Genomic DNA, 27,500 nt, shown 5'->3' with positions numbered 1-27,500 from the left:
TGCCGCAAGCAGTATAATGAACTGCCAACGCGGTCCACAATCCCGTAGTCGATGACTTAAAATTGTTCAAGGGCAAGACGATCTCTTGAAAAGTGTAGTTAACCGAACCGCAAAATGAAAGTTACAATTTTACGAGAGTGTTAAAGCCTAATCACTGAAATGAGCGCTTAGGCGTAATCAGTAAACGTGTGCTTTCTTCAAACCGTAAATACCAATGAATACCAATGGATGAACTAATTTGACGAAATTGGCAAAACATTGCCAAAATTGCCGAATTTGTCAAAATCGCCAAAATCGCCAATGTTCACCCATGTGGTGTGAATACCAATGGATGAACTAATTTGACGAAATTGGCAAAACATCGCCAAAATTGCCGAATTTGTCAAAATCGCCAAAATCGCCAATGTTCACCCGTGTGGTGTGAATACCAATGGATGAACTAATTTGACGAAATTGGCAAAACATCGCCAAAATTGCCGAATTTGTCAAAATCGCCAAAATCGCCAAACTCGCCAATGTTCACCCGCGTGGTGTCAATACCAATGGATGAACTAATTTGACGAAATTGGCAAAATATCGCCAAAATCGCTAATTTTGCCAAGATTGTCAATCGTGCAGCTCTTTCGCCAAATCTGCCATTTTTGTCATCGTGTGCATTTCTGGACATAAGTGGACAACAGACGACGGTTTAGAGGAAATCCACCCACACTGACAGACTCCTTGACGAATCATCTTACAACCCTACTTCACACAAGGCTATAACCATACGGACCTTAAAGAGACGCGCCCTACTGGTTTGTGACTCACACGACAGCTTAGCAGACGATCATAAGTACTTAGACAACGTTTTCAGTAAAAAAAACTACAACTGCGACTGTTTAGTCTTCCCAGCCAATTACTTCTAGGCTCAACTGACAGTCGACTTATAACATCACCAATAAGTTGACCAATGACATCTACGAAAGGAGTGATTGTAGTATCTACTGACGTTACACAAATCACTTGACTATCACAATGACTTCCGCTCAGGTTGTCGAAACGTCAGTCAAAGTCTCTCAAACAGTCCTTCTCAGGACTACACTCACCCGGAAGATCGAACTTTATTTAAGGTCATTCCCTGTATTGCATTGCGCATCCTTACTGCGCACGATTTATTGCGTCATTAGCGCACGCACTTAAAGAAAATGGCGCAGTTTTCTTTTCGGCTTGGGTCGTGAGAGAGATAAATCGTCATTTTCTCGTAAACGAGTATGGTGACCTATAGTTTTTCTCTCTTTTTCTGAGACTAGCAATCACCTTCTTCCAATAACAGGAATATAAACAAATTTTTATTACAGAAAAATAAATAATCAGCGGAAAAGTGAACTTATTGAACAGATACGGTGGCCGCGAGATCGCTGCATGCTAGTAACAAGTTGAATCAGGGTCGCCTGGAAATGAGTGTTTTTATGATGAAACATATTTAATTATTCCTTGAAGTCGATACAGTATATCTATAGTTATATTTCTTGTTTTGCTTTCTCCCTATTTTTTCCTCCTCTCACAAGACATGGCTTGAACGATTCAAATAATAACGATTCTGAAGCTCATATTTAAAAGAATTATGGGGTATTTCAAGGTGCTCCTGCTCCTAAACAAATGTGGGGAACCCCTTTTTTATTACAAAATTTAAATTTCCTTAAGATGAACAACCGATAGCCAAAGTTTGAACGAAAATCTATTGTCAGTTCTATTTCAGGGGAATGACCTTGCTTCTTGTTTGTGTACCAAAACCAGAATCACAATAACAATAAAATTATTGTAGTTTCATTTAGCAAATCAAGACTGTCAACGTACAGTAATTTTGATGCCATTTCAATTTGGGCCTTATAATACGACCAGATTCGTCTCTTACTAAAGGAAAAAAGATACCGATGTTTCAAAGGAACCTGGCACGAGCAAAGCTGTCTCCAGCTTCTTGTTAAAGTTAATCTGGTCACCGACGACACTTATAGTAGTTGTGTCTTCTGTGTCGCTTCAAACAACAGGGCCAACAGCAAGGCCATAGTGAGTACGAAGCGTTTTCTGTCTTCTTTGCACTGCATGTAAACTAGGTTTTCAGAAATGTACAGCAATAAACTGAAATGCCCATTGAACACTGAGTAAGACAATACATCAAATCAATACAATAAAAACGCACGAGGCTGCTAGTTTGCAAATGCCACAAAGGTAGAGTACATCATAAAAAGGTAAGCTGGTACTATAGGTATTCAAGGTTTTCAAAGAGCAAAGTTCTTTAATAAAGTCACAACATCGGAAGGAATTTAGGCTGCAAATGTAGTGTTACTTTACGTACTGATCAGGGAGAGAGGTAAAAATTCAGGGAGGAGGGAGAAAAGTGAGATAAAAATAGGGACACAAGATATTTACCTAACCTTTCCTCTCCCCTCTTTCTACTTTCATTTCAGTTTCGTTTACTTCCTCCCGTAGTTGTTGAATCTGGGACCTTTTCTGTTCCATTCTTTCTTCACTTTTTATGATCTACCTTTCAAGAGAAGTTCTTTCTTTGCATAAAGGCTTGACATTGTCATCCGTACGCGTTTTAATCGATGATTTCTGTGGTCTTTGTGCAATCTTGCTCACCGCTATCAATGCAATTAAAGGATATAGCTCTTCAGAGAAACCCGGGCTGTGATGCGTCCTTCAGTAGAGCTATATTAGCGAGTTTAAGGAGGCTCCCTAGAGTTTGAGGGCCGCGCGCAAGCTGGGCACTAGTATGGCGCGTAAAGCCTGAATCGCACGTGTTTTTCAGATTTTTGTCACGTCAGTGTGACCAAATCTCTAAAATTAACTGCTCATTTTCTCGCGTTCTCTTTGGTAAATTTTTTTTTTTTGAAAATTGGCTCAGTTCTAACTACGTACAGTTCCTATCAAATACCCAAAATTTGTTAAAATCTGTCAGAGCTAATCGACTATATTTAGAAAAATGACAAACTACAGAATATTGGCTAAACCGTCTGAACAATCTTGACTTTTTACCACTTCAAAATGTCAGGCAATATCATTTCAAAACCCTGTCAAGTGGTGAAGGAGATCACTTATCGTAAGATCAAATCTATTGACTTGGATCGCTTTCGTGAAGATCTCAGATCGTCAGAACTATGTAACAAGATCTATCCAAGCCTAGATGATATGGTGTCTGGTTATGATTCATCTCTATCCTCCATACTCGACAAGCATGCACCTTTAAAGACAAAGACCTTAGTGTGCAGAAGGCGAGTACCATAGTTCAACAGCGACATAAAGTCTTCTATAAAAGCAAAGAGGAAAGCTGAAAAGAAATGGCGATCCTCAAAATCCCAGGATGACTTGCGTGCCTTCAAGGTAGCTCGAAACCGCGTCACCAACATAATAGGGAGTTTCAGATCTGCGACGCGACGGTAACGAAAACGTCACTTAAGATTCCAACTTCAGGTTAATTAATATTTTTCGTCATTATGTTGGCTTATCTAACTTCTAAAAACTAGTGTAACTTTCCAGGAACTGAATTAGGAGGTGCGGTGTTGAAGCTACGACAGAAAATTCAAATTCACTGCCTTGTGTTCACGTTCTCTGAAAAACTTTAGAATTGGTAATTTCACGTCGTAAGTAGTACTATAGGGGAATATGAGCCACTTTGAAATGGAGCATTCTGATTGGTCGAGAGCGATTTTTAATGAGATGCATCGGCTTCTGATTGGTGGATATTTTTAGGTCCGCCATTATCACGTGCACACGTGAACAGGATTGGTTAAGACGGTGGGGTCAAAGTCCATTTGACGTCATAATCGAAGGACAAGTTGGAAAGTATGTGAAGAATGTGAAGAATGCGGATGCAACACCTAGGGTTCACAAGATGGCGACCATGTGGGTTCACAAGATGGCGTCCTATAGAAAAGGGATGACATCGCGCGAGACCCCACGCGGGATCACGAAGATCACGCGTGATCACGCGCGAACCCACGCAAGAACACGCGATGTTGCGTGGGTCCACGCGAGATATCGCGCGGGAACACGCAAAAACACGGATGGAATATTAAAAAGAGAGGCAAATGAATCATGAATCATCAACGGTTTAATCAAATAACAACTTAGGTACAAACGGGAACGTGTGAGGAGACCTGGTGTCGACTCGTCCCTTAAGCAAATAGGTCCGCTAACACTTGAGCCAGATCCAGATCCTCGTCGGTGAACCGTTCGTAACCGTAAGGGTAGGTCTGAGCTGTGGTGGGATCCAGGACCCGTTTGGAGTAGACGAGTCGGTAGTCTTTGTGAGAAGGTTGGGTTTCTAAGGTGTAGGTCTTGGCATTTCTTTGAATGGTGTGAGATTGCGTGACACGAGTGGTACGCGGTCGGTCTAGAGGACGATGTAATTCATCCAGAGTGTTTTGACGCAAGACCTCGTAATTCAATTGAGTCATCCCTTCGACGTTGAGGGAGAAACCGCGGACCTTGCATTCAACGTATCCGTTCTTGGTCTTGTAACCGTAGTTCTTGGGACCACCCGAACAGAACTCGACAATGTGATCGTCGGCATCGAGTTCGCTTTTGAAGTCGCCCAGGTAGGCACCTCGTGGCGGATCCAAAGGAGGGTCGTCAGGACGATGGAGGTAGATGACCGAGTCGGTGTCGAAGTAGAGGACACGTTCACCGAGATGATCGAGGGCTTGATACAGACGGAGTCGGGCATGACAGGTGGTGAAGGCGGCAATGAAGATGTTGAGGTTGGGTGAAGGCAAGACATCGTGTGTTTGGAGTTTGTAATGGACTTCGACCCGGTCTTCGGTCAAGGAACTGACGTAACGGACATCGTGTTGATCGCTGTCGAGAAATTGGATGAACGGTTGAGGTTCGGTGAATTCTCGGACCTGAGTCTTGTTGATCCGTTGCCCGAACTTGCCCCACATCGAGTTGAGCATCATCTTAGCTAGGGCTCGGAGTCCAGGGTTCTTTTCGATTTTGGCGGGATCGAGACGAATGCCTTCCCGAGCATAGTAGGCATCGACGTGGGCTTGTTTCTGAGCAGGCGTGGTACAGCCTTCGGGCCAACCGCTGGCTTCTTCTTTGATTTGGAGCCACGTGTCCACATAGGATTGGAAGAGTCCCGTGCGTTGCTGATCGAAATGCCATACTTCGTGGACGTGTTGAATGACGTAACCTTTCTGTACAGCCATGGCGAGTTCGGGGGTGCACCAAGTACCGACGAGGGCACGTTCTTCGTCCGTGTGATGACAGGCATGCGTCTTTTCCAAAAGAGGTTTGGAAATGTTCTCTTCGACGCAGGTACGACACAAGGGAAACGTGAGTTTGTCGTGACTGCGGTAAGGCAACACGGGATGGTAGAGACGTTGGGGTGGAAGGACGGTACATTTGGCCAAACCGAAATAAGGCGAGAGATCGGTGGTGTCGGGTTCGTAGAGGAACGTGGGATGTCCCAAGGGATAGGTGCCGTACTTGTTGACCCAAGGATACAAGGACGTGTAATCGTCGTATCGGATTTCTTCCTCTTTCTCCTCGTCGACGTGCGCGTAGAGACGTACGGCATTGGTCCGACCCCCGTAAAAAGCGTCGCGTGGTTCCAGGGGGGCTTGGAGGTGTTGACGGGCTAGAAAGTCTTTGATGTCCTGGTTGGTTTGTTTGAGGGTGTTCCAGGTACATTCCCACATGGTCACCACTTGGTACCCACGGTTGATGAGGAATGTACGTTTCTTGTCGACGAGAGCACGGACCTCGTCCATGGTGCGATCGAGTAAGGTCGGATGCACGTCGGTGCGTTGAGGATGACAGGTCCGACATCCGTGCCAGAAGCACCCGCAGAATTCGTAAACAGTCTTGGTATCAGCATCGTATCCGTCGACCGTGTATCGGGTACCAGGAATACGGTACTCGCCCTCGTTTCGAGCATGCTGGATACGTTGGCGATGCAAGGGATGATAGGCGTCGTACTGTCCGTAGGCATGAGCCATGGCTTCGTGGTCTTCGTGTTCTTCTGGCGAGAGGGCCAGGTAGGCTCGTTGTCGTAGATGGTGTTCGCACCACGTTAGCCATTCCATGGAGGCCTGGGAATGATTGATACGGCCTCGCCATCCTAGCAGAGGTTCGGAAGCGATAGAGTCTTCTTCCATACAGTGCATGCGCAAGTAGCGATTACAGGCAGAAGCCACCGTCATTTGTTCAAAGGGATTGAATTCAGCGCGTGCTTGAAAATCCCGCATGAAAGTGAGACATCCTTGTTTCAAGAGTTTCACGTCCGATTGGCAGTAGGCTAAAAGTTCGGCTTGGAAATCAAAGACGACCTCTCGTGCCGCTTGGTCGTCGTACCAAGTATCAAAGTCGCGACGTTTCTTGACGGACATGCCGTCGGGCATGTAGAAGGCTTTGTCGGGAAGTCGGCCTACATACGTTTGATGTTCGGGGGTATTGAACAAATGCGGAAAGTATCCTTTCTTGAGTTCGGTGAGCCCGAACGTCTTGGGGAAATCGCTCAGCGGCATCTGGAAGAAGGACAGCGAATCGATGAAGCGTATGGTGGTCTGTTCATGAGAGTAGGTGAGTTGGAGGACTTTCCCACCGTTTCGGATTTGTTCCAGGTCTCTCTTTTGCCGGTGGAGTTCGTCGATGACGGGATAACTGTCATACCCTTTGAAATTATGAGCGATGACTGTTAGGGGTCGCGTTCCGTTTTCGGTGAGGGTTTCTAACCATTCCAGAAAGTGAAAGAGACAGTCATCTCCTTGGAACGAGACGGGAGGATCGCCGTCGTCTTCTGTTTCGGCCACCACCAGATTGGGCACGTGACGTCCCTCGACTTGCATACTCTCAATGTCAAAGAAAACGTGCAAGGGCGGTTCCTCTTGGTCCTCGTCGTCGTCATCCTCGTCCTCGTTATCGCCCGCCAGAAAAGCGTGCAAGCCAGCGGCGTCGTTTTCTAAGAGAGGTGCTAGTCCCTGACTCAAGATCCTTTGGAAGGAGAGTCGCTGTCGTATCAAACGTCGTTCTTCGGCGGGAGTCTTTTCGACTTGTAAGAAACATCGATGGGCATGAACGTCGACGTCATTCTTGCAGCACGAACATTTCCGATACCCGCACCGATGAGCTCGGATCTCTTTGACACCACGTAACGTGTGATGACATTCTTTACACTGACGACGGGTGGCACAGACGGAAGGATGTTCAGCGTCCGCGGGTTGACCGGCGTGGGTCTTGGTCCGATGGGTTTGGAGACACGTGTCTCCGTAGAAAGAACGTCCACAGAGAATACAGGGCGTCTGAGCCGAGCGGTACTGTCGGTAGGCCTCGGTATAATCAGGACATCCGTTTTGCAAGCAGGCGCCGCAATGATTGGCTTGATTGTTACGGCAGGCATGCTGACCCAAATTCTTGTAGGCTTGGAAACACTGGCTGCAAAAATAATCTTGGCCGAAGAACCCGGGTAAGGAAGACAAGGCATCGTAATGACCGTCTTCGTGTAAGAGTCCTAACAACGTATCCCCACGACCGTAAGCAAAGCAAGCATAAGCGCGGTTGGCATCCACGACCACGAGGGTGTAGTCTTGAAGACTGGGAGCGGTGACGAGTTGTTGAAGTTGTTCAGGACCGCAGGGTTGAGGAGGAAGACCGACTTCCTCTAGAAGTGTTTGAGCCGCTCGTGTGATGCGACGATGGTTACCGCGACAGCGAGTCCATTGTCGACGGCGTGTGGGATCGTCTCGATGTTGATGGACCCCTCGAGCCAGAGCGATGGCGCGTGGACAGCATAGATTCTGGTCATCCTGTGGAACGCGTAAGACACAGCGCTTGAATTCTCTGAGACGCGTCGACGCTTGATGCCCTGGTAAATGTTTTCTTTTGTAACCGGAACCGGTGGGAGCCCCACGTACGTGAACGAAGGAGAGGGTGAAGGAATCGTCCATTTCAAATTGTTCGTTCGAGTTGAGCATGTGGGAAAGATTCCCAAGTAAAGCATCCACGCGGGGACCTTGAGCGCGCCATTCTCCGGCCCGTAGTCCCCAACCGTTGTAGGCATTGGCAATACGATTGGAGGCTAGAGCGATGTAAATGCGGTCGCCATCGGGAATGTCTTGATCGTTGATTAAGTCATCTAGAGCAGTACGAAGACCTTGCACGAGAGCATCGTTCAACCGTTGTCGAGGGATGAACGCTCCGATCTGTCGAGGGCGAAGTTGAAAGACGCGTTCACGAACGCCGAGACGGACACTACGTCGTTCGACCACAGGAAGTCTTTCAAAGACGAAACGTCCTGGAGCAGCACCTCCAATTTGTTCAAACTCGTCGAGTGCTTCAACCAAATCACTATCACTATCACTTTCCATGATGAGATGTTTTTTTGTTTGAAGAAGACGGTGTGTCTTTTATAGAGAAAGAGTCACCTTGAACGACCTTGACGTGTACCCTAGATGGACCAATCCGGAGCGAGATAGGTCTCCTGGGGGGATGGGGGGGTATCCCCCCAGAGAGTCATGTGACCCCTTAGGAGCACGGGGATTGGTGGAACGATTCCTGTTAAGTAGTCCGATCGAGTGAGGAGTCTCAGAAAAAGTCATGGCATCCGAACCCAAGAAACGTGTGCTGGAGATGGCAGTCGCCAGACGTACTATGGAGGTGGAGCAAGACCCAGAGTATGAGCAAGAGGTGTGGGTCAAGCAAGAGAATGGTCGTTGGCGAAAAGAAGGCCGGATTACCAAGAAGACTCCGGCGACCCGAAACGAGGCTTCGTATTGGGACCTGTTGCCTCCTGAAGTACGTCAGCATGTATTGAAGGTTCGAGATCGAGAGGAGGAGAAGGAACGAGAGAAGGACCGGAGGGAACGTTGGAACCCCATTCACGAAGAGTTACTCCGTCTACCACGTTGCGCTCAACATGGCACGGTACGTACCGGGTATTTGTATTGGGTGGAAATCGAAGCGAATCTGATAGATTCGTTTATTTTATTTGATGTCTTTTAGATGACGGCGACGTACGTAGGAGAATCGACTATCGTCTTTGAATGCGGACCGTGCCGACGGTTTCCCCCTGGGGGTAATCCTGCGGGAAGTCGACGCATGAAATGTCGGTATTGTCTTTTGGGCGTGATGAGTTGTCCGGGGTATCGGTATTGTACGGGCAGGTTTCGGTCTCGTCGTCCAGAAGGGATGGTCGTGTGTCGTTGGTGTCGATGGCCCGTCTACCGGAGAGGTCTTTTGTGTATGCCGTTTCGATCTCCTCATTGTCGTTGTTTTCTTGTAGGTCATGGTGGTCACTAGGTCGGACCATCATCAGGTCGAATGGGAATGTCGTTGCAGTTATGTGGAACTGACGTGTAGACAATGGGACTGTAATTGTGCGCTTTCATACCATTCGTACCGTCGTCCGGGATGTTTGATTTGTACCTGTGACGTGGGTTATGGGTTTCCACCGTGTCGTCATGATTTGGGGGACTGGTGTTATTTGTGTCAGGGACATAATTGGACCCATCGATCTTGTTCTCTTTCGTAGATGATTTGTCGATTGGAACAAACATTAGATGCGAGGATTTCGAGATGGGTATGGAGAGAGGATCGTTGGGTGTGGCAACGGAGACGACCCCGGAGAACGGAGGAGCAGCGTCGATGGAGGCGGTGTTATTTGAGGGAGATTCTAAGATAGGTCGTTTTTTTCTTTCGTAGGTGATTTGTCAATTTGAGGATACGTTCGGGGATGAGAGGCTATCGAGATGGGTATGGAGGAATGGTTGTTGGATGTGGCGACGGGCACGTCCTCCGAGAACGATGAAGCAGCTTCGATGGAGACAATGTTACTTGAAGGAGGTTCTAATGAGATTCTAAGATAGGTCTTTATTTTTTTTGATTAGATGGTGGTGCAGGAACATAGGGCCCGTCAAGGGTATCCGCCGAAGGAACAATGGGTTTGGATCAAGTGGGTGTGTATGCGGAGTATGCGTTGTACGGAGACTGCCGCTACATGTCTTCATTGTTTGAAACGCTTGGATCTCAACCACTTGGGTTGTCTATGTTACGGATGTCTCGTTCGTTGTCGATGTGACGGGTTGAAAGTCTCCTACGGACGTCGTCGTTGTCATTCGGGTGGTCGTGTATCCGCATATACTTTTCACGAATCTCCTTATTATGGTAACCGTGCCATCATGTTTCCTTGACAGGGACCATGGTTTCCGTCCATCTTTCCAGACTTTGTTCCGCCTGGACGTTGTACTTCTTATGGATACGGATCGTGTACGTCTTATTGCTTTCGTCTTAGGGGCACGGGTCTCTATTGGGACGGGATACTGATTCAAACGTTTCGTTCTCTTTATTATCGTTAGATGTGGTGTCGTCTGAATCAGTTTACTCGTTATTCTTATGAACTGGGCTGGACGAAAAAAGAGATGGAGGTTACGGCGGAGTTGTGGAAGGCGATTGACGTGGATTTTTGGGATCCGTCTTCTGGTCTCGTTAACGTATACAAACATCGATAACCTATGTTACGTTTTTTTAGAATACGACTATGTGTTGGTGTTGGTGTGCGTGCTGTCCCCAGAGACGATGGTGACTGTTTTTTTTTTTAATTTTCATTAGACTTGGTGTATCCTCAGATGTATCAGTCGCTTTTCATTGGAGAGGGGTTGGACGGCAAAAGAACTAGACATTATAGCGGAGTTATGGAGGGCGGTCGACGGTTGTCATGGCCGTATTCGTCGTCGCCGCCGTCGTCGCCGATAGTCGATTCTCCTATTGACGTGAATGTCATTTTTCTGTTTAGACTTGGTGCAGTCTGCCTACTTTTGGATTGTACAGCGGACCTCTTACCTCTAAACAAGAGTTTGTTCATTTTCGAGTCTGGTCAGATATTAAAGACGAAGTCAATCGACAACAAATCGATGGTGTCATTCATATTCTTTTATAGTTTATGACGGTGTTCGCCAATGGGGATGGGTTTACGTTTTGGGACTCGCCTTGTTGTTCGTATGGACCCATCACATGCATGTATTGTCTTGATCGACTCAATGACCAACGAACGAACATAGCACCACAGGAACATGCACGACATTGTCAGGGGACCTACAAACGTCGTAGGGAAAAATCGGCTGCGGTCGAGAGATCTTATAGCCTCGTGTGGAATGGTCATTATCAGATGCGTGTCTTATGGGAACTGACACCTCGATGTACTGTGGATTTTTCGTAGATTATGGTCCGTGCCGACCGATGTTTTTGTACGTGGAGTGAAGACTTTCATGTGCACGAGAGACGACCCTATACGCCCATCGTTCGAATCATGTTACTGGAGGAACGTTTGACAGGCGTGTCTTTGTTTATGTTTTAGTGCATCCTGACCAAGACCCCTGATTACGTACGAAGGGTGTACGGATACGGAGAGTACTACTGTGCGATGTGTGATGCAGAAAGTTATACGACCGTCCAGAAACTGGCCATCATCGATGCGGTCGTGGCACGATACGGATTTTATAATTATACAGGATCGGACCCGATCACAGGCATCGGAACATTTTATTTACGTGTGATAAGGATGAGGATGTACGATGAGTACGATTTGGAGGATGAGGATTTGGAGGATCCTTACGATGAGGATTTGGAGGAGTATGATGATGAGGACCGAGGCGTGGCCCTTTATTATTTGGATCCACCTGTATGGCGTCGTCAGATCATGGTCCGTAACGAGGAGGGACATTTTGTTTATCAGAATACCGAAGGACATTTGGTGGTACGGGCGAGATGTTATCACAGTATGGGACCTCCTTACTGTTCCTGTTTATCTTGACTTATTTCGTTCCAGATCCAGACCCTGTTTCAGCCTCAGTTACATGAATGTTGTCCTACCCAAAGTTGGTTGAGAAAGCCATGGAGATGTGCAGAGATATGGCGTCTTCGTCACTATCGTATGAGACGAGGAGCTGATGGACATGTTTATTTCTATTGCAGTTCCAATTACCCCCTGCACGACGTCACCTGAGAGCGGTCGCGCTGTTTGGTAGTCTGATTTGTTGTGCGACAGGACAGGCCCTTCGTGAAGCCTGGCGTTATCGGAGACAACCCCACTGGCACCCGGAAAAACAGATCAAAAAGAATCAAAAGACGGGACATTTTTATTTTGTGCCTTTTATTGACATTTACGGTCCTTACCGTCGTCGGACAAGAATATTCAATCGTAAATTTCGTTGAAAAATGTTAACCAATTAAAGTTTGAGTTTACGTTTCATTTGCATGATTTTCTTGACCACTTTCTCCGTCTTCTTCTTTTTGCCTGGGAGGTTACTGATAGCCCGAATCATCTTGTCGTCGGCTTTCCACTTGTCCTGTAAGTTTCTGGCCTTGGCATAATCCATGTCGTGGGTCTTGGCAATCTTGTCCAAACGATTGATGCCAGGATCCCCTCGTTTGAGTCGTTTGGCCAATTTGGTGCCAGGACCCATGTACTGATAACCAGGCCAATGAAACTCGATCCCCGTCTTGGACAAAGCCTTCTGCACGTCAAATTTGCCACCTCGCTGACGTCGTCGTCGCTGGCGTCGCCGTCTCTTAGTAGTCCTCGCCATCCAAGCGCCGTTTGAGTTTCTTATCGAAATCCAACCAACCGGGTGGGCGTTGCAATTTATCTGTTTCGGTAGGACGTTGGCGACCTGTCTTTTTACGAATTTTTTTCTGGACCGATTGAGCGGTCCTCTCCATGTAGTCGGCCACACTACTCCCCATCATCCTGGGATCTCCTTGAAACGGAAGCTGTCCCCAATCGACGGAGGGAACCGGTGTCTTGGGGGGTGACTTTTTCTTCGACTTCTTTTTGGGTGGGGCTGCTTTGGGTTGAGTGATGAATCGAAGTCGTTTTTTAGCTTTAGGGGGTGCCGAGGGTGTGGTCTCGGGTGTTGTCTTTTTCTTCTTCTTCTTGACCAACTGCGTCAACATGGAGTGTAAGGGTCCTTGCGCATAGGCATCGGCTTCGGCATCGCGTTCGTCGTCGGCATCCGGTCCGAACCCAATAGGTTGTCGGACGGCTTTGGTCCACCGTTTCTTTTGGTCGGCCAGAGAGGTAGCCAAGGTATTTTTGATCCCTGGAGGAATCTGATCCGACATGAGAACGGCTTCCTGTTTGGCGGCAATACGAGCGGCTTTGGCCAAAGGCAGGTTTTCGGTCAGACGTTCCTTGTACACGTCTTCGAGTTGACGCAGTCGTTGAGGATCGATCAAGACTTTGTTTTCAAACCCTGGAATGGTCTCCACTTCACTCATCGTGAAGTATTGAGATCGTCGCGTCTCTCCCTGGTTTTATAGTAGAGGTTCTGTTTCTCGTAGCGTTCGCGTTCCAAATGTCGATTCAATTCGCAGACTTGTTCTTGCAAGACCCCCATCTTTTGTTCGGCAAGCTCCAAGTTCTGATTGCGTTCTTGCAACTGATCGGTCAATTGACGGACAATGTCGCATTGTTCGCGGACACGATGCCGAAGCCCCCGTATCTGATCCTGTAGGGCACAGAACGAACGAGGTCCTTGCGTCCACGTGTTATCACACCAACCATCGTCCATGTTGTAGATGATCCTTGACACAATGATGATACGCCGTATGCAATCCGACCCAGAACCGAGTTCGATGAAAATGTCGACGCATCATCCTTCGTCGGGCTTTTATGGTATAACTCGAACGACTGATGGCCCGTAACACTCTTCGATCTCGTGGGGTCTCGGTTATCTTGAGCAGGGTGTACTTGGACAAAGGCAGACGCCCCTTGACAATCTCTCGAGCCAATTGACTGATGGCCTCGATCTTTTGATCCACGGCATCGTAGAGTTTTCGTAAACGGTCCTCTCCCGACAATCGGGTCAGATCTCGTAGAAACCAACCCAGATAGGGTGTTTGGGCACGAACGCTTCCTGGAATCCGATGGCGACACGCTTTCATCGTTTTTTGGGTCTTAGGATGTCACAAGCCGTGTTTAGTCTGTGTCCTTTACTTCGTCGTACCACGTCACAAGCGGCGTTCAGACCATCCCAAAGAGCTCCTCCTGTCTGATTCATCATCAATTGACGTCGCCTTTTAATAGAATGTTTTCGACGAGACATGTCCCCCAAGACCTTTTCGTAAGGTCGAAGGCGTCCCACTATCTTGGACGAGACAGGAACGTTCCCTCGGATCGTGTTCATGACCAATTCACTCACGGCATTGATTTGATCGGCATTGGCAGCCTGAAGACGGGCCCGACGGGTTTGATGATCGGCTTCTTTCAAGACGCTCCGTAAAAACGGCCATTGTCGTTCTATCCTCCACGACATGTTGGTGTGTTCCGGGCTATCGATCCGGGGCGTTCTTTTTTATACCCGGAGCACTCCTGGTCGTTTTCGTCGTCGTCGTCGTCGGCGTCCTTTTCGCAGAGGTTTAGGGACAGCCGTTGGGAACATGATCAGGTTGCCGCCCCGTTGGACCCATATGGGTAAACCACGTCCGCGTTGACGTCTCCCGTTTAACCAAATGCCACTACCACGTTGACGTGCCATTGTTACCATGGGATCGGTTGGACTGTCCTTTTATAGTCATCGTCGACCTCTGAGTTTACGTTTGAGTTTCTCGAGGAAGATCATACCTTTGTAACGGGGTGGTTTATAGGCAGGAATGTGCGTGTACACGATGGCCGAATCGTCCCCACGACGAGCGTCTTCGGCACGTATTCGAGCCACCATGTCGTCGTACCGTTTACGGGAACGTGCTCGGGTCCGAGCATTCTTACGCGCCAGAGCAGTCACGCCTCCGAGGGCAGCACTTGCGCCCGCCACGACCAAAGGAAGCACCCCGCCACGCTGACGTCGTCGTCGGACGGGAGGTTTTCTTCTTCTTCTTCTTTGTTTCATAGTCCCCTCAAAGGATGCGGATCCCCACGCATCATTCGATCCATCACCATTTTTCGTGCCCAAGGTTTTCGTTTGAGAACCCGTTTCATCATACCGTAATTATACTCGGGTGCTTCATAGTGGCCGGTGACGCCTAGGGCACCCATCCTTTTATACCTCTTGTCTTTTCCTAACGTGTATCCAGCAGCCAAGGCTTTGCCTAGGACCGTCAAGAGACCGCGTCCACGTTGTGGGGGTCGTCGTTGTTGTCGTCGTCGTCGTCGTCTGGTTTTGGGCATGATTGACATCGTGGCGTTGCGCATGTCCTTTTATGGGTTACTGAGTCGGGAAGAGGTGCGTCGGACGGTGGGTGTACCGCCGTCTTCGTAGACCGTGGTCACGGTGTTGGTATGGGTAATGTTCCGGATACGACGTCCATCCGTTCGTTGACGGGCGTCTTGAGATAACAAATCCATTTGACGACGAAGTCCGTCCTGATTCAAACGTCGTCGACCTCCACGGCGACTGCCCCCTCCGGGAGAACCTCCTCCAGGAGAACCTCCGCCACCAGGAGAACCTCCTCCTCCTCCTCCTCCGCCACCGCCTCCTCCGCCTCCACCACCGCCGCCTCCAGGAGGACCTCCACCACCACCACCACCACCGCCGCCACCACTGCCTCGACGGCGGGAACCTGCAGGAGAACCTGCTGGAAGAGGACGTTGACGCGGGCGTTTGCCTCCGGTGGTGGGACGAGGACGTTTGCCTCCAGTGGTAGGACGAGGAGCTGCGTTGGAAGGACCACTGGCGGCGAAATCTTGTAAATCTTGGTCGGAGATGTCATAGTCTCTTTGGATCTGGGTTCTCTGAGCCACGGGGATACTTCCGTCCAAGAGAGAACGCATCATGAGTTGTCGTTGGGCTACAAATCCGTCGGTCTCTAATCCCCCGGTACTAAGACCCAGTTCTTCCAACAAGACATTGGGTTCGGGTGTCGGCACACGACCTTGATCCAACGTTTCCAAAAACTCTTGAATCGTACTGTGGGGGGTTCGTGTTCCGACGCCGGCCGGACTGTTTCTGGGAGTCATGTTGGGAATGGTGTTCCCCACACCGGCCGGGGACGTCCGCGGTGTCCTGCTCCCTACACCGGCTGGGGCAGACGTCATCCTGGGTTCAGAAAACGATCGGGTTCCTAGAGGAATGTGTCGAGCAGTCTCGAGTCGTTCACTCAAAGCCAAAGCCCGTCCTCCTTGTCTTCGACGTCGACGAGCCGCGCGTTCTTTAGCTCTCCGTCGTTGTTGTTGTTGACGGTACGCTTGCAATTCCCTTTGATACTCGGAAGGGTCGCGTTCAAATTGAAACTGGTCAAACGGCGATCCGGGACTGGAAGGTGTGGAAGGTGTGGAAGGAGCTTGTCGTCGTCGGTACTCTGCCAAGGCACGTTGATAGTCAGAGGGATCCCAATGGGCAAACGGGGATCCTGGACTACTCATTCACGTTTCCACACTTGGGTCGGACCATCTGACGGTGTCACACAACTGAACAGTCGGTACCGATCGTCTGAAGCGGGATGAAGGTCCATCATTATATACCCGTACGGGCGTTGCGTACACCTCTCGAAGAGACGAAGCACGTCACGCCATCGATCGGGAAAGGCTTGTAACGTCAAGGCCCGAAATCCCGATTGATCTCTAGGATTCTTGAACACGAAGAGATAGTGGGCATTCCTGGAGATGGTCTTGGCATACTTGCCGGGTGGAAATAAATCTTGACACAGATACAACACCGTAATGTTCCGATGATGCGATTCTCGGGTGAATAGATCCAACACGCGTTTATCGTTCCCACCTTCGTCCATGAGATCGTCCAAGACCAGGATCCCGCCTTGACTTTTTCCAAACCATTGTCGAAGATCCGAAATGTCAGGGATTCCTTCGTGAAATCGGATCCCACGACCTTTCATCCGTTCGAAACGTGGTTGCCATACGGCATAACAGTAATGACACGGTTTGGTCCGACCTCCTTCAAAGACATCACCTTCCGTCAAGAGGGCTTCGGTCAATTGCGTCTTGCCACTCCCCGAGGGACCGACGATCATCGTACTACTGGGTTGTCGTATCATCCTTCCTCGGCGATCGAACTGCACCTTATCTTTTTTATACCCTTACATAAAACAAAGACACGACAAGCGATGAACTAAATTTTTTTTTTATTCATCAATGTAGAAGAATCGGTTCATGCGGTGTACAACTTTGAAGGCAGGGTAAGGTATTGAGCTCTTGGACGATTTGACGACGTACTTGTCGACCCACCCTTCGATCGTTGGCTACAAAATCATGGGGAGAAAAGGTTTGCACAAACTCGGGCATGGTACGTCCCCGAACCCTCTCTTTCAAAAACATCAAAGCATAATGACCGCAAGCGGTACTGTTCAAAGCTTGAAGGGTCCGATCGTTCCATTGCACGGCATCCCATTCGTCTTCGAGCCATCGTTCCAAATCAGGTGCACGGTAAGTCGTCATCGGGAGCCCGTAACTGTCCATGACTTCGCACCGATTCTGTTCCGTCCAAAGTCCCAACCAATGTTGACCCGGTTCCCCTCGTGGATCCGTATTGACAATGTAAGCGGCCCGTGTCGTACGGGGTGGACGCGACGGAAGCCCGTCGGAGGGATGGACGCCGTGAAAGACGCGTTTCAGGATCGGATCGTCCAAGGCCAAGGCGCGTAAGGTGACGTCACTCAAGGGCACAAATTCCATCTTCACTCGTACTTTTGATACAGGACGGCTCCGTTGGCACCGGCTTGAAAACTGTCTTCGAATTCGCCAAACACCAGAATGGTGATGTTCTTGTCGGGAGCGGCATTAAATCGGATTTCCAGACGCAGCTTGCCTTTTTGTTTGGGATTTCGATGATACGGTGAATCGGCATTCCCGCTAGGTACATTGTTAAACATGAACAAAGTGCAATTCTTGCCGAATCCCCAATCTCCTGGCTGAATCAGGTGAGGGCGATGATTCGTCAGGGAACCGCTGGCTTCCAAAACACGGTGATAGCCCAACCAGTCTTTACGTGTATTGGTGCCATTCAATTCCAAGGTCGGGTAGGGATATTCTTCTCCGCCCACCATTTGACGAATACTCTTCACTCCAAAATCTTGGAAGGCATACGGGTAATATTCCAAATCCCCATTAAACGCTTTGCTATCCAGCAGTCCGACGACCAAACGATCGGGAAGACGGCCTGTGAACAATTGGTCTTCGGTCCACAACGTGGTCTTGCCATCGAACGAAAAGGTTCGGATTTGACTTTTGACCATAGGATAATTCGCCATTTGACCTTTCACATCGATCTTGGCCATCAGTTCGTTACCCACACTGACATTCAGGTTGACGCGACATAGATGAAAAGTGACTTTGATATCCGCGGCACCCAATGTGACGTATCTTTTGACCCCGGTGCCACTGGTCTTGGTCCCAAACAGGAAAAAGTCCGGGGTGTTACAAAACAGTTCCATCACCATTTCTACGCGAGGGACCAACAAACGTCCTGTTCGCATGGCAGCCAGATGAGGATACATGATCATGGTGGCTTTGTTATTGCTGTAAAAGAGTTTGGTGGCCGTCTTCAAAGGATTCGTATTATTGTGCGCCCATCCGGCGGTGGTGGAAATGTCGTCGTCGCCTCCCGCAGCTGCCAGCTGTTCTTCCACGTTCAGGTAATTCACCCAACCTTGAGGGGCCAACAACGTATCGCCTTCGTCTCGACTGTAATTCAAGAGGGTCTCGATGAAAGCCTTGTACATGTACGTGTCGGTCTGTTCGCTCATCAAGACACCACCCAGTCGTAGATTGATCTGCTTGAAGAGACCGTGGGCCAGATTGTTGGTGACGTACACAAACTTGGTGTTGTTGGCATCCGAGGCACTGTTGGCATCGGTCACGATACCGTTGGTCGACGCCGAATTCAGTTTCAGTTCGATTTCGAAAAAACTACGTCCCAAATCGATAAATTCGTCCAAACCGGGAACGGTAAAGGTGATGGGTACGATACCCGTCATGGCCGCACTGTACGGGATCATCCGGTACGAATCGACCGTGATGTCCGTCGACGGCATGGTAAACAGTTCCAGACTCATCGTCTTCTTCTTCTTCTACGTCGTCGTCGTGGTGCTCTCGGTAGGTGCGGGATCAACCAACCACCGTACTGAACGGGTGTCCTGCCTTTTATAGTAGGGGCAGACTGACGTCGACGGTAGGCGCGTTGTCGACGCAACCGTGAATGCACGACCATCGGTCGGTGAATCATGATCGTCTAAAGATGGACGCCACACTTCGTTTGGCTTTTTTATAGGCATGTCGTCCCCCGGCCTTGAGACCGGCTTTCACCAAAGCGCCCGCTTTTCGTTTCAAACCACGTTTCAAGGAGTTTCCCACCACACCTCCGACATCGTTGAAGGAACGACCACTCGCTGCGGCTTGAAGTCCCGTTTGCATGGCATTCATCAAAACGGGCGAGGCAATCTTGATCAACTCTTCGGTAGCACCCGATCCACGAAGGTACGGAGGATAATACCGTGTCAAACTACCCCCACGCATGATGAGAAAAATGATAACCCACGACGTGTCTTCATTTTATACGTTTTTTCATTTCCGTTTCCGGAACTGAAAGGTGACGATGGTTCTATGACCTCTTCCCAGGTCAGCCAGATGTCCATCACTCTCGGCCACACTGACTTCGATGACATCCAAGTAACGACGACGCATAGGCATCCATTGAATGTGGGTCGGTTCGAAATAGACGTCCCCTCCGCCACGTCGTTGATAATGGACTTCTCGTATCAAAGGATGTTCGGCATCTCCCATGACATTACTGCTCACCACGTCTGAGTACACCAATAAGCTTCGGGAGGTATGACTTAGAGCCTGCTGGAAGGCCGTGTTCAAATTGACAAAGTGCCACTCTACGGTGAAACTCAGAACAAGCCAGGTCGTATCGGCCATCCATAACGCTTCCAAGGCTAATTCCGTATTGGACACCCGCGTTGCTTTCTTAGTTTCTTTGTCATAGAGACTGTATCGAAGATTGGGACCCAGACTGTGTTTGCCCTTGTTGTCGACTTTCAACCATCCCATGCGAAAGGCCAAATCCTTGACGATTTTCAGTTCCACGTTATTACCGGTAAGAGGACGACTTCCCAGGACTCCAATATCCTTTTTTTCCAAGATGGCCATCTCTCCTTCCCAGCGAAAGGTCGGTCGATGTGCGTCCTCGACCATACCATTCGCCATGCCTTGCAGAGTCCCGGTGATCTCCCAGTCGATCTCTTTGATCAAAGCGTTCATGAGTCCGACCCCATTCACGATGAACGGAGAATTCTCGATGACGTTATTGCGCCACACATCTTCCGCACGGGTCGTGAGAGTTTTTGTCGATGTGTTGTAGATTTGATACCTCAGTTGTATCACGCTAGCACCCTCGGAGAGAAAACTACTGAGATCCAAACCACTATCGGGTATGGAAATGGATGTCAATCCGACCTCCCAATCCCCTTCAAACTGGACCACCTGAGGAAGTCGCGACTTGAACGTATTGGTCTTATTATCCGGAAACTCTCTCGAAGGATCGCTGAGCACGACGATGCGATTCATGACGACGACGAAAATGAAGACAGAGCGTACTTGTTTTGTCTTTAGGAAAGGCCGCGGGACGCCCGTCGACTTCCTTGATACGAACGTGGACCGTCTCGATCTCAGATCCTCGTAGGCGATGGTAATGCACCTGTCGTGGTTCCCACCAGACACCTCCACTTTTATAGGGAACGGTGCGTAGCAATTCGTCGTACGACTCTTCCAACCATTGACTTTCCGCCAGGTTGACGTAGACGAAAAGGGGACGTTCGACCGGTTGCTTTACCAAGGGAGCCAAGGGAGTGATCTTGAACTTGGCAAAGGCTTCGTTCAGACGCACGAACCGCCAATTGAAGGCTTTGGCCATCACCATGAAGTGGGCATTGTTATACAGTCCACCGATTTGACCTGACCCGACCCGATTTTCTAAGACCACGGCCGTTGGACCACTGTTGGAGGTGAATTTGTTAGGGAAGGACGGAAAGACGGATCCATCACGAAAGACTTCTGTGGTGTAATCCGGTGTCGGAGCGTGTTTATCGATCGCTTCCATGAGGAGATTGGGTCCTTTACTGTAGTATTGGGGTTGGTTTTCTGTATATTCCTTGGCGTTGGCTTGGATCCATCCCATATGGAGAGCCAATTCAAGGACCCATCCAAAATACTTCCACATGATGCCGCTCATGAACACATTCGTATTGTCCAGAAGCAAATCGTCTCCTTTCCATACAAAGGTAGCCATGGTATAGAATCTCTTCGTCTTGGGAGGGGACTGACTCGAATCCACAATTTCAAAGTGAAGGTGCTCCCCGGTCTGTAGACTGGTCGTGATCTTCTGTTGCATTCGATGGATGACCTTCTTGATAAATTCCACACCCGTCTCGGACGGAGTGATCTCCGACAAGAGGACCACTCCTCGTTGATTGCGCGCGATCACGAGCTCTCCACTAGAATTCCTTGTCGTGGTGGAATAGTAAAAAGTACACAAGTATCCTTCCTCATGCCATGTCTCCGGATGACCCACGCCATGGTACGCTTCATGAACCAGGATCTTTTCGGGATGTTTTTTGGGTGGCGGTGGTGGCGGTGGTGGTGGTGGAATGTCAGGCAGAAACACGCCACTCAATCCCACTTCCCAACGGTCCGTGTCCTGCTGCCAAACACGTTCGCTAGGCAGCCGGACTTTAAACTCGGAAGGACCGTTGTCGGGGAACTCGGATTTTTGAACATGACTCGACAACGTCACATAACGAGACATGACTATCTTTATTGTATCTTTGGTATCTTTTTTATACATGTCGTAACGCCGAACGAGGAATCCAACTATCGTATTTCTTAGGCCAACCTAACCAACGCACTTTCACGAGACGCTTGCGTCGTTGCAAGATCTTTTCCACGCGGAACAAAGCTTCGTCGGGCACGGTCACTTTCTGAACATCTTCTTCGTAGAAACTACCTTCGAGAGGCGTGCCATCCCATTCTTTCAGTTTATACGTGACCACGGGTCCGGGCACCACGCGTTGTACGACAAACACTTCTTCGGTCCAACCCGGCAGATACCCTTTCTTGAACGGACGATGTTTCTTGCTGAGTCGCACACGATCGCCCACTTTGAGTTTGGGACGAGGACGCCGTTTCAGGCGTTTGCCGTACAAGGTGGACCACACCGCGCCTTCGTTCTTCTCCGTCACGTCGCGCGGTGCCATGCCGATACTCCGATGCCGACTTCCATTGTACCCGTCGAGGAGTTGGGGCAACACCTTGACATACACTCGCGTATTACGTGCCGTGAAATAACGATACATGCGTTGTTTTAACGTACGATTAAAACGTTCGACGATGGAAGCTTTGGCATCCCCATGTGTCGAAAAATGGTGAATGCCTTCTTGTTCCAACATGGTTCTGAACGGGGCATTGTAAAATTCTTTTCCGGCATCCGTCTGTAAACGCAACGGTTTCCGTCCACTCTGTCGCAGAATCTTCTCAAACGCTTCTGTCACGGCCACCCCGGTCTTGTTCTTGACGGGGATGGCCCAGGCATACTTGGACAGCACGTCGATGACCGTCAAGAGGTATCGATTTCCACCATTCCATTTCTTGAGAGGTTGCATCTCCACCAAATCGGCTTGCCATTGATCGTCTTTGTGGAACACCAACACGGGGGACGTCTGAAAACGTCGACGAACCGGACGATGTAACGTATAAGCCAATTCCCCTTGCAATTCGTCTCGGGCTTCTTTCAAGGACAACCCTTGGGCCTTGGCATAGCGGGCCACGCCACCTAAAGCGCCGGGCGTGCCGGGATCCGTGTAGGCGGTGACGCCGGAAGCACGGCGGCGGTTCTTCCGCTTCGGCATGTCTTGGTGAGAAGGAGTCGGACGGTCAACTCCAACAGACTAGGCAGGTCTTTCAGGTACCGTTGTTCCAACGTCTGCCACGTAGCGTACGCTCTCTCGGGTCCCAGAGTTCGCGTCAACCAGGTCAGATACACGACAAAATGAGGCCATTTATAGTCGTCCTTGCGTTTCAGAGCGGCGAACGTGGCTATGGCATCCACGGGTTCTTGGGTGGGCAACCCGTCCCATTGATCGTCTCCTTCGAGACAGGTCATCAATTCTCGACACACCCAAGTCAAGATCGACCAACGGAGACGTCGTCCGTACTCGCGATAAGGCAGACGTACGATTTGTTCGAGTCCCACCCTCACCACCCGACGACCCAATTGAGCACACGACATCATCATCATCACATGTACTTTTATTTAAACATTTTCACATTGACTGACTTTTATACACTCCGGAATCGATACGAATCTGATCAAAATTCAAATCAAAAAAACAAGATTTCAGCAATCCTGGTGTGATGGGACGGATCCGTTCCAATCGTCGGCACCATTCTTCTTCCCGTTTCTCCATCCTCTTCTTGACGTACTCATGATTCGGCAACGGTCCGAAAATCCTCTTCTTCTCTTGCTCTTCACGGTGCTTCTGCCACTTCTCCTGTTCTTCCCGAGAGATCCGTTGGACCGTATCGTGATCGTAACCCTCGGCACGCCTCTTGAGAATCGTCTTGCCCCAGGCCAGATCCACCCATTGGAAAAACTTACACGATTCCTCTTGTCGACAGGCCAAAAAGAAACGATCCTTGTTGGGCGAGTCTGGTTTCACCGTCCGCGACAAACGCGCCTTCTCCTGATGGTAGCAATGCCAGGGTCCTCGTCGGACATCCTCATGCAGCTGCGCCTCGATGGCATCGATCCAGGTCTGGATTCGATCGGCACCCATCACAAACAAAGGACACACTCCATCGTAATCTCGGCAGTACAGGTACGGAGCCCCATTCTTGGTCAAGCCACCTGTTAACGGGGTGGCATGAAACGGGCACAGCACGTCCTTCGGACCGGTCAAAGGAGGCGGTGAGGATCGGGACGACGAGGGTGACACCACCGGTGGTGGTGGTGGTTCAGGAGCCGTACAGGTTGGTTCAGGACCGTGTAGGACAGGATCAAAAGGCACGTCATGGTGCACCCTACCTTCGGCCAAGGATACCACGAACGGTGGATCTGCATTCTGTTCGAGGGGCATCGTAGCCATCACCTGTTCGTACGAAGGCAACTCGGGTGGCACAGAGGCTAACAGAGCATCCAACTCACGAGCCGCTTGGTTCAATTCCTCATCCTTCTTCTTGATCTCCTCTTTTCGTTTAGTGGCCGCTTTCTCACGCGCTTCCTTGTAAATTTTGGCAGGCGGTTGAGCCGTTTCACGAACGACATCGTCTTTCTTCTTACCTCGTTTGGACGGTTTTTTACCCAGGTTAGGATACCTAGCGGGAGACACACCTCCGTATTGCCACGACGTACTCATGGTGATCAATGAGAACCTGACTTGCACGACACCGTCCTTTATAACCCGTAGCACGTGTTCCTCTCGTGCTTGATCTTCACGTGTCTCCCACGTGGACACTCTCATAAAACATCGAAGCTCCTTTCCGCTCTCTCCATTTGTCACAGCATGTCTCAGGCAGCAGCCACGCAAACAGAAGACGACGATCCCATCACCTTACGACTTCTCAAACGTATAGACGCTCTCCTGGATCGTTACTTGTGCAAGTGTTGTCAGTACGAAAAGAACCGACTCCCCTTGTCAGCCTTGAAGACCTGGAAACCGGATGCGAATGTGTGCTCAGAGTGCAAATACATCTTCGACGATGCTGACGACCCCGACCCAGACGTGCGCAACCATTGGTGGTCCAAACGAGGATGGCGCACCAAAGACTACTGGTCCTCCGCCGAATCCTCCTCCTCCTCCGAAGACGACGAAGACGACACACCCCTTTGATGACGTGTGCTTCGTCCTGGATTTGGAATATTTTTGTAGTGGGCGACAAATCTTACCTAGAGAACTGGGATACTGCGACCATACTGGAACTCATTATGGATCCATCCACTACAAACCTTGTGTGGAATGGCCCCATCTCTCGGCCAAAGATCAACGTACCGCTCATTACGTTTCCAAGTACGTCCATGGTCTTCCCTACTATCCCAGACAAGACTATCATGCAGCCAGTGAACTCCTGGTCGATGTCCGGCGTCTCTACCAACAATTCAAGACCCCACAACGAACCCTCGTGGCTCACAAAGGAGGCATGGAAGGTCAATGGTTGGATACCTGGCAGATTCCTCATCTAGACTTGGAACGATGGGGATGTCCCAAATTCGACGATCTACCCCGTCTCTCCGTCGGGTCGTGCGGACAACATCAGCATCCCTTACAATTGCATTGCCCTCAAGTCGAATGCTACCATTTCGTTCAATGGATGCGGTCTCAGCGACTCTTGTCTTACGACACGCGTTACATCAATCACGAACGCACGCAAAGAATGCTAGCCAGTCAGACACCCAGGACCCCGTTACGCCCTGCCCATTGGAAGGAATTCCCTCCACCCAAGTTGAACTATTTTCTTAAAGAACACAAATGTAACCGACAATGAAAATAAAACATGTTTTTTAATTCACATTGAGTGTTCCTCTTAACTTAACTTACACGAGTAAAACAAACAAAATGTCAACGTCCCAACAGTCCCTCCAGGGTGGTTAAATCATCGTCCGACAGATCGGCAAACTCAAACCTGTCGTCCTCAAACTCATCCTCCTCATCGTCCGTGGGATCTGTGTTGAGATTCCAGATGGTCCGGGTCACGGCATCGTAGACTTGTTGGACAATCATGTCCTGACGCTCATCGTACCGCGGGTAGTTCTGTTTCTCGTTACCCTCCAGGTAAACCTCCCGACAATGAGGACAGGTCCAATGACTTCGGGTCAACCACCATGTGAGTAAGCAACCCACGTGCAAGGTTTGGTGGCAACATCCCATCTCCACCGAGAGATCTGGTTTGATCTTGACGCCTTCGATGCCTTGGGGTAATTCCTTGTCCAATTTCTGGATAAACTCTGACACTTTGTTGTCCATCTTCAGTTCAGAAACATCTTCCCCGCAGATCACACATGGCCATTCTTGGGTATCCTCTACATCGAGGAATTGTCCGGTCGGTTTGACCCTCTCCGCCCAACGTCGCATGGCTTCCATTTCCACGTCATCTTTTTTCTTTTCTTTCTGCTCTGGTTCATTCCGACGACGAGTCGAGATATTGAATATGGGACCAGCAAATCCCATTGTCGGAACAGCGTTGGTGTTGTTGTTTCGTCGTCCGTGACCAATGACCACATGCATCACGGACATCATCAATCGTGAATCTCTTTCTTCTCTTTCAGCTCGTCGCATATCGCCAGGAACAGACAAACAATCGCCCATGAAGAACAAGAATGACGATCCTTCCAACGCCTCGACTCTTATAGACCTCTTTGGACCTCGTTTTCAAGAAGAGACCTTTCCTGGAGGGGTACCCCCCCATCCCCCCCTCTCTTAAGTCACCTGACCTATCACATGACCTATGAGGGTCTCTTATAAGAGCGTGCGATCCGAAACACCTTCATTCTGTTTGTGATGCTTCAACAATATGCCACCCGTCACGCGCTCGCAAGCCAGAAGGGCCAGAGAACGACTCGCTCGACTCCATGCGTTCTATCTAGAACACCGCGAGGAACTGCTGAGGAAGAAGATCCAGCTCGAGCGGAAGAAAGCCGAGCAACGCGAACGAGAAGCAGCAGCCAACCAGAAACAGTTCGAAGAGGACAACAAGTGTGTCATCTGCTTCGAGTACCATCTGACCGAACCACACAAGCTGGAGCATCTGACGTTTACCACCATTTGTCGACACCTGGGTGCCCTGCGCAAACTGAGACACCGGTCCACACCCATGCGCATGTTCTGCTGCAAACAACGAATGCACGACCGGTGCCTCTATGCGTTCCTGGCGAGCCAATACGGCTACATGAACCAACAGCAAAGAAAGGATTGGAAATGTCCTCACTGCCGGACCAGTCTGATCGTGGTGGGGAACAGATACTTTCCCCAGCCCCCCCAGAACCCAGACAGAGACAGCGTCAGAAGAAACTTGTTCGCAAGTTAACAACAGCATCTGACATATTTGCAAAACATGGTGACCGCATTTGTCAAATAGACACAACACCCGTTCCTTTTCGTCGTCCTTCCTATTGGGACCGTTGTTATGTTTTTATGTTTCGACTCCTTTATCTCCATCCGTTAGCTCGGAGTCACGCTATGGACGAGCCATCCATTATGATTCTATGTTGTGTAGCTTTTTTAAACTTTTTAGTAGGGTAGTAGGTTCTGGATTCCTACACCATTTAGCTTCTTAGGGACGAGTAGACACCAGGTCTCCTCACACGTTCCCGCTTGTAAAAATAAGTTTTGTTGTTCATTAAACCGTTATGATTCGAGAAAAACAAAACGGGTCTCCTTCATGTTCCGCATTCCAAACATACTTTCTTCATGTTCCGCATTCCAAACATACTTTCCAACTTGTCCTTCGATTATGACGTCAAATGGACTTTGACCCCACCGTCTTAACCAATCCTGTTCACGTGTGCACGTGATAATGGCGG

At 49.4% G+C, this 27,500-nt stretch overlaps 5 protein-coding genes across 5 annotated transcripts in view; 2 read left to right on the top strand and 3 right to left on the bottom strand.

The window, feature by feature from the left end:
- The window catches only part of LOC137995496 (DNA ligase 1-like), a 461,965-nt gene that overhangs the window by 269,837 nt on the left and 164,628 nt on the right, over window positions 1-27,500 (top strand). The window lies entirely within an intron of this gene.
- LOC137995027 (uncharacterized) overlaps window positions 1-27,500 on the top strand; it is a 224,232-nt gene that overhangs the window by 55,809 nt on the left and 140,923 nt on the right. The window lies entirely within an intron of this gene.
- Window positions 4,158-8,351, bottom strand: LOC138008325 (uncharacterized). Its single transcript, XM_068855636.1, has one exon. The coding sequence runs from the start codon at window positions 8,349-8,351 to the stop codon at window positions 4,158-4,160; it is 4,194 nt and encodes a 1,397-aa protein (XP_068711737.1).
- On the bottom strand, window positions 16,336-16,968 carry LOC138008316 (uncharacterized). The gene has a single exon (XM_068855622.1). The coding sequence runs from the start codon at window positions 16,966-16,968 to the stop codon at window positions 16,336-16,338; it is 633 nt and encodes a 210-aa protein (XP_068711723.1).
- On the bottom strand, window positions 17,608-18,963 carry LOC138008310 (uncharacterized protein F54H12.2-like). The gene has a single exon (XM_068855612.1). It carries the CDS (start codon window positions 18,961-18,963, stop codon window positions 17,608-17,610), a length of 1,356 nt encoding a protein of 451 aa, XP_068711713.1.

Source organism: Montipora foliosa, chromosome 1, assembly GCF_036669935.1.
Source record: "Montipora foliosa isolate CH-2021 chromosome 1, ASM3666993v2, whole genome shotgun sequence".
In the NCBI taxonomy this organism is placed as follows: domain Eukaryota; kingdom Metazoa; phylum Cnidaria; class Anthozoa; order Scleractinia; family Acroporidae; genus Montipora; species Montipora foliosa.
This window is presented reverse-complemented; position numbering and strand designations above follow the sequence as displayed.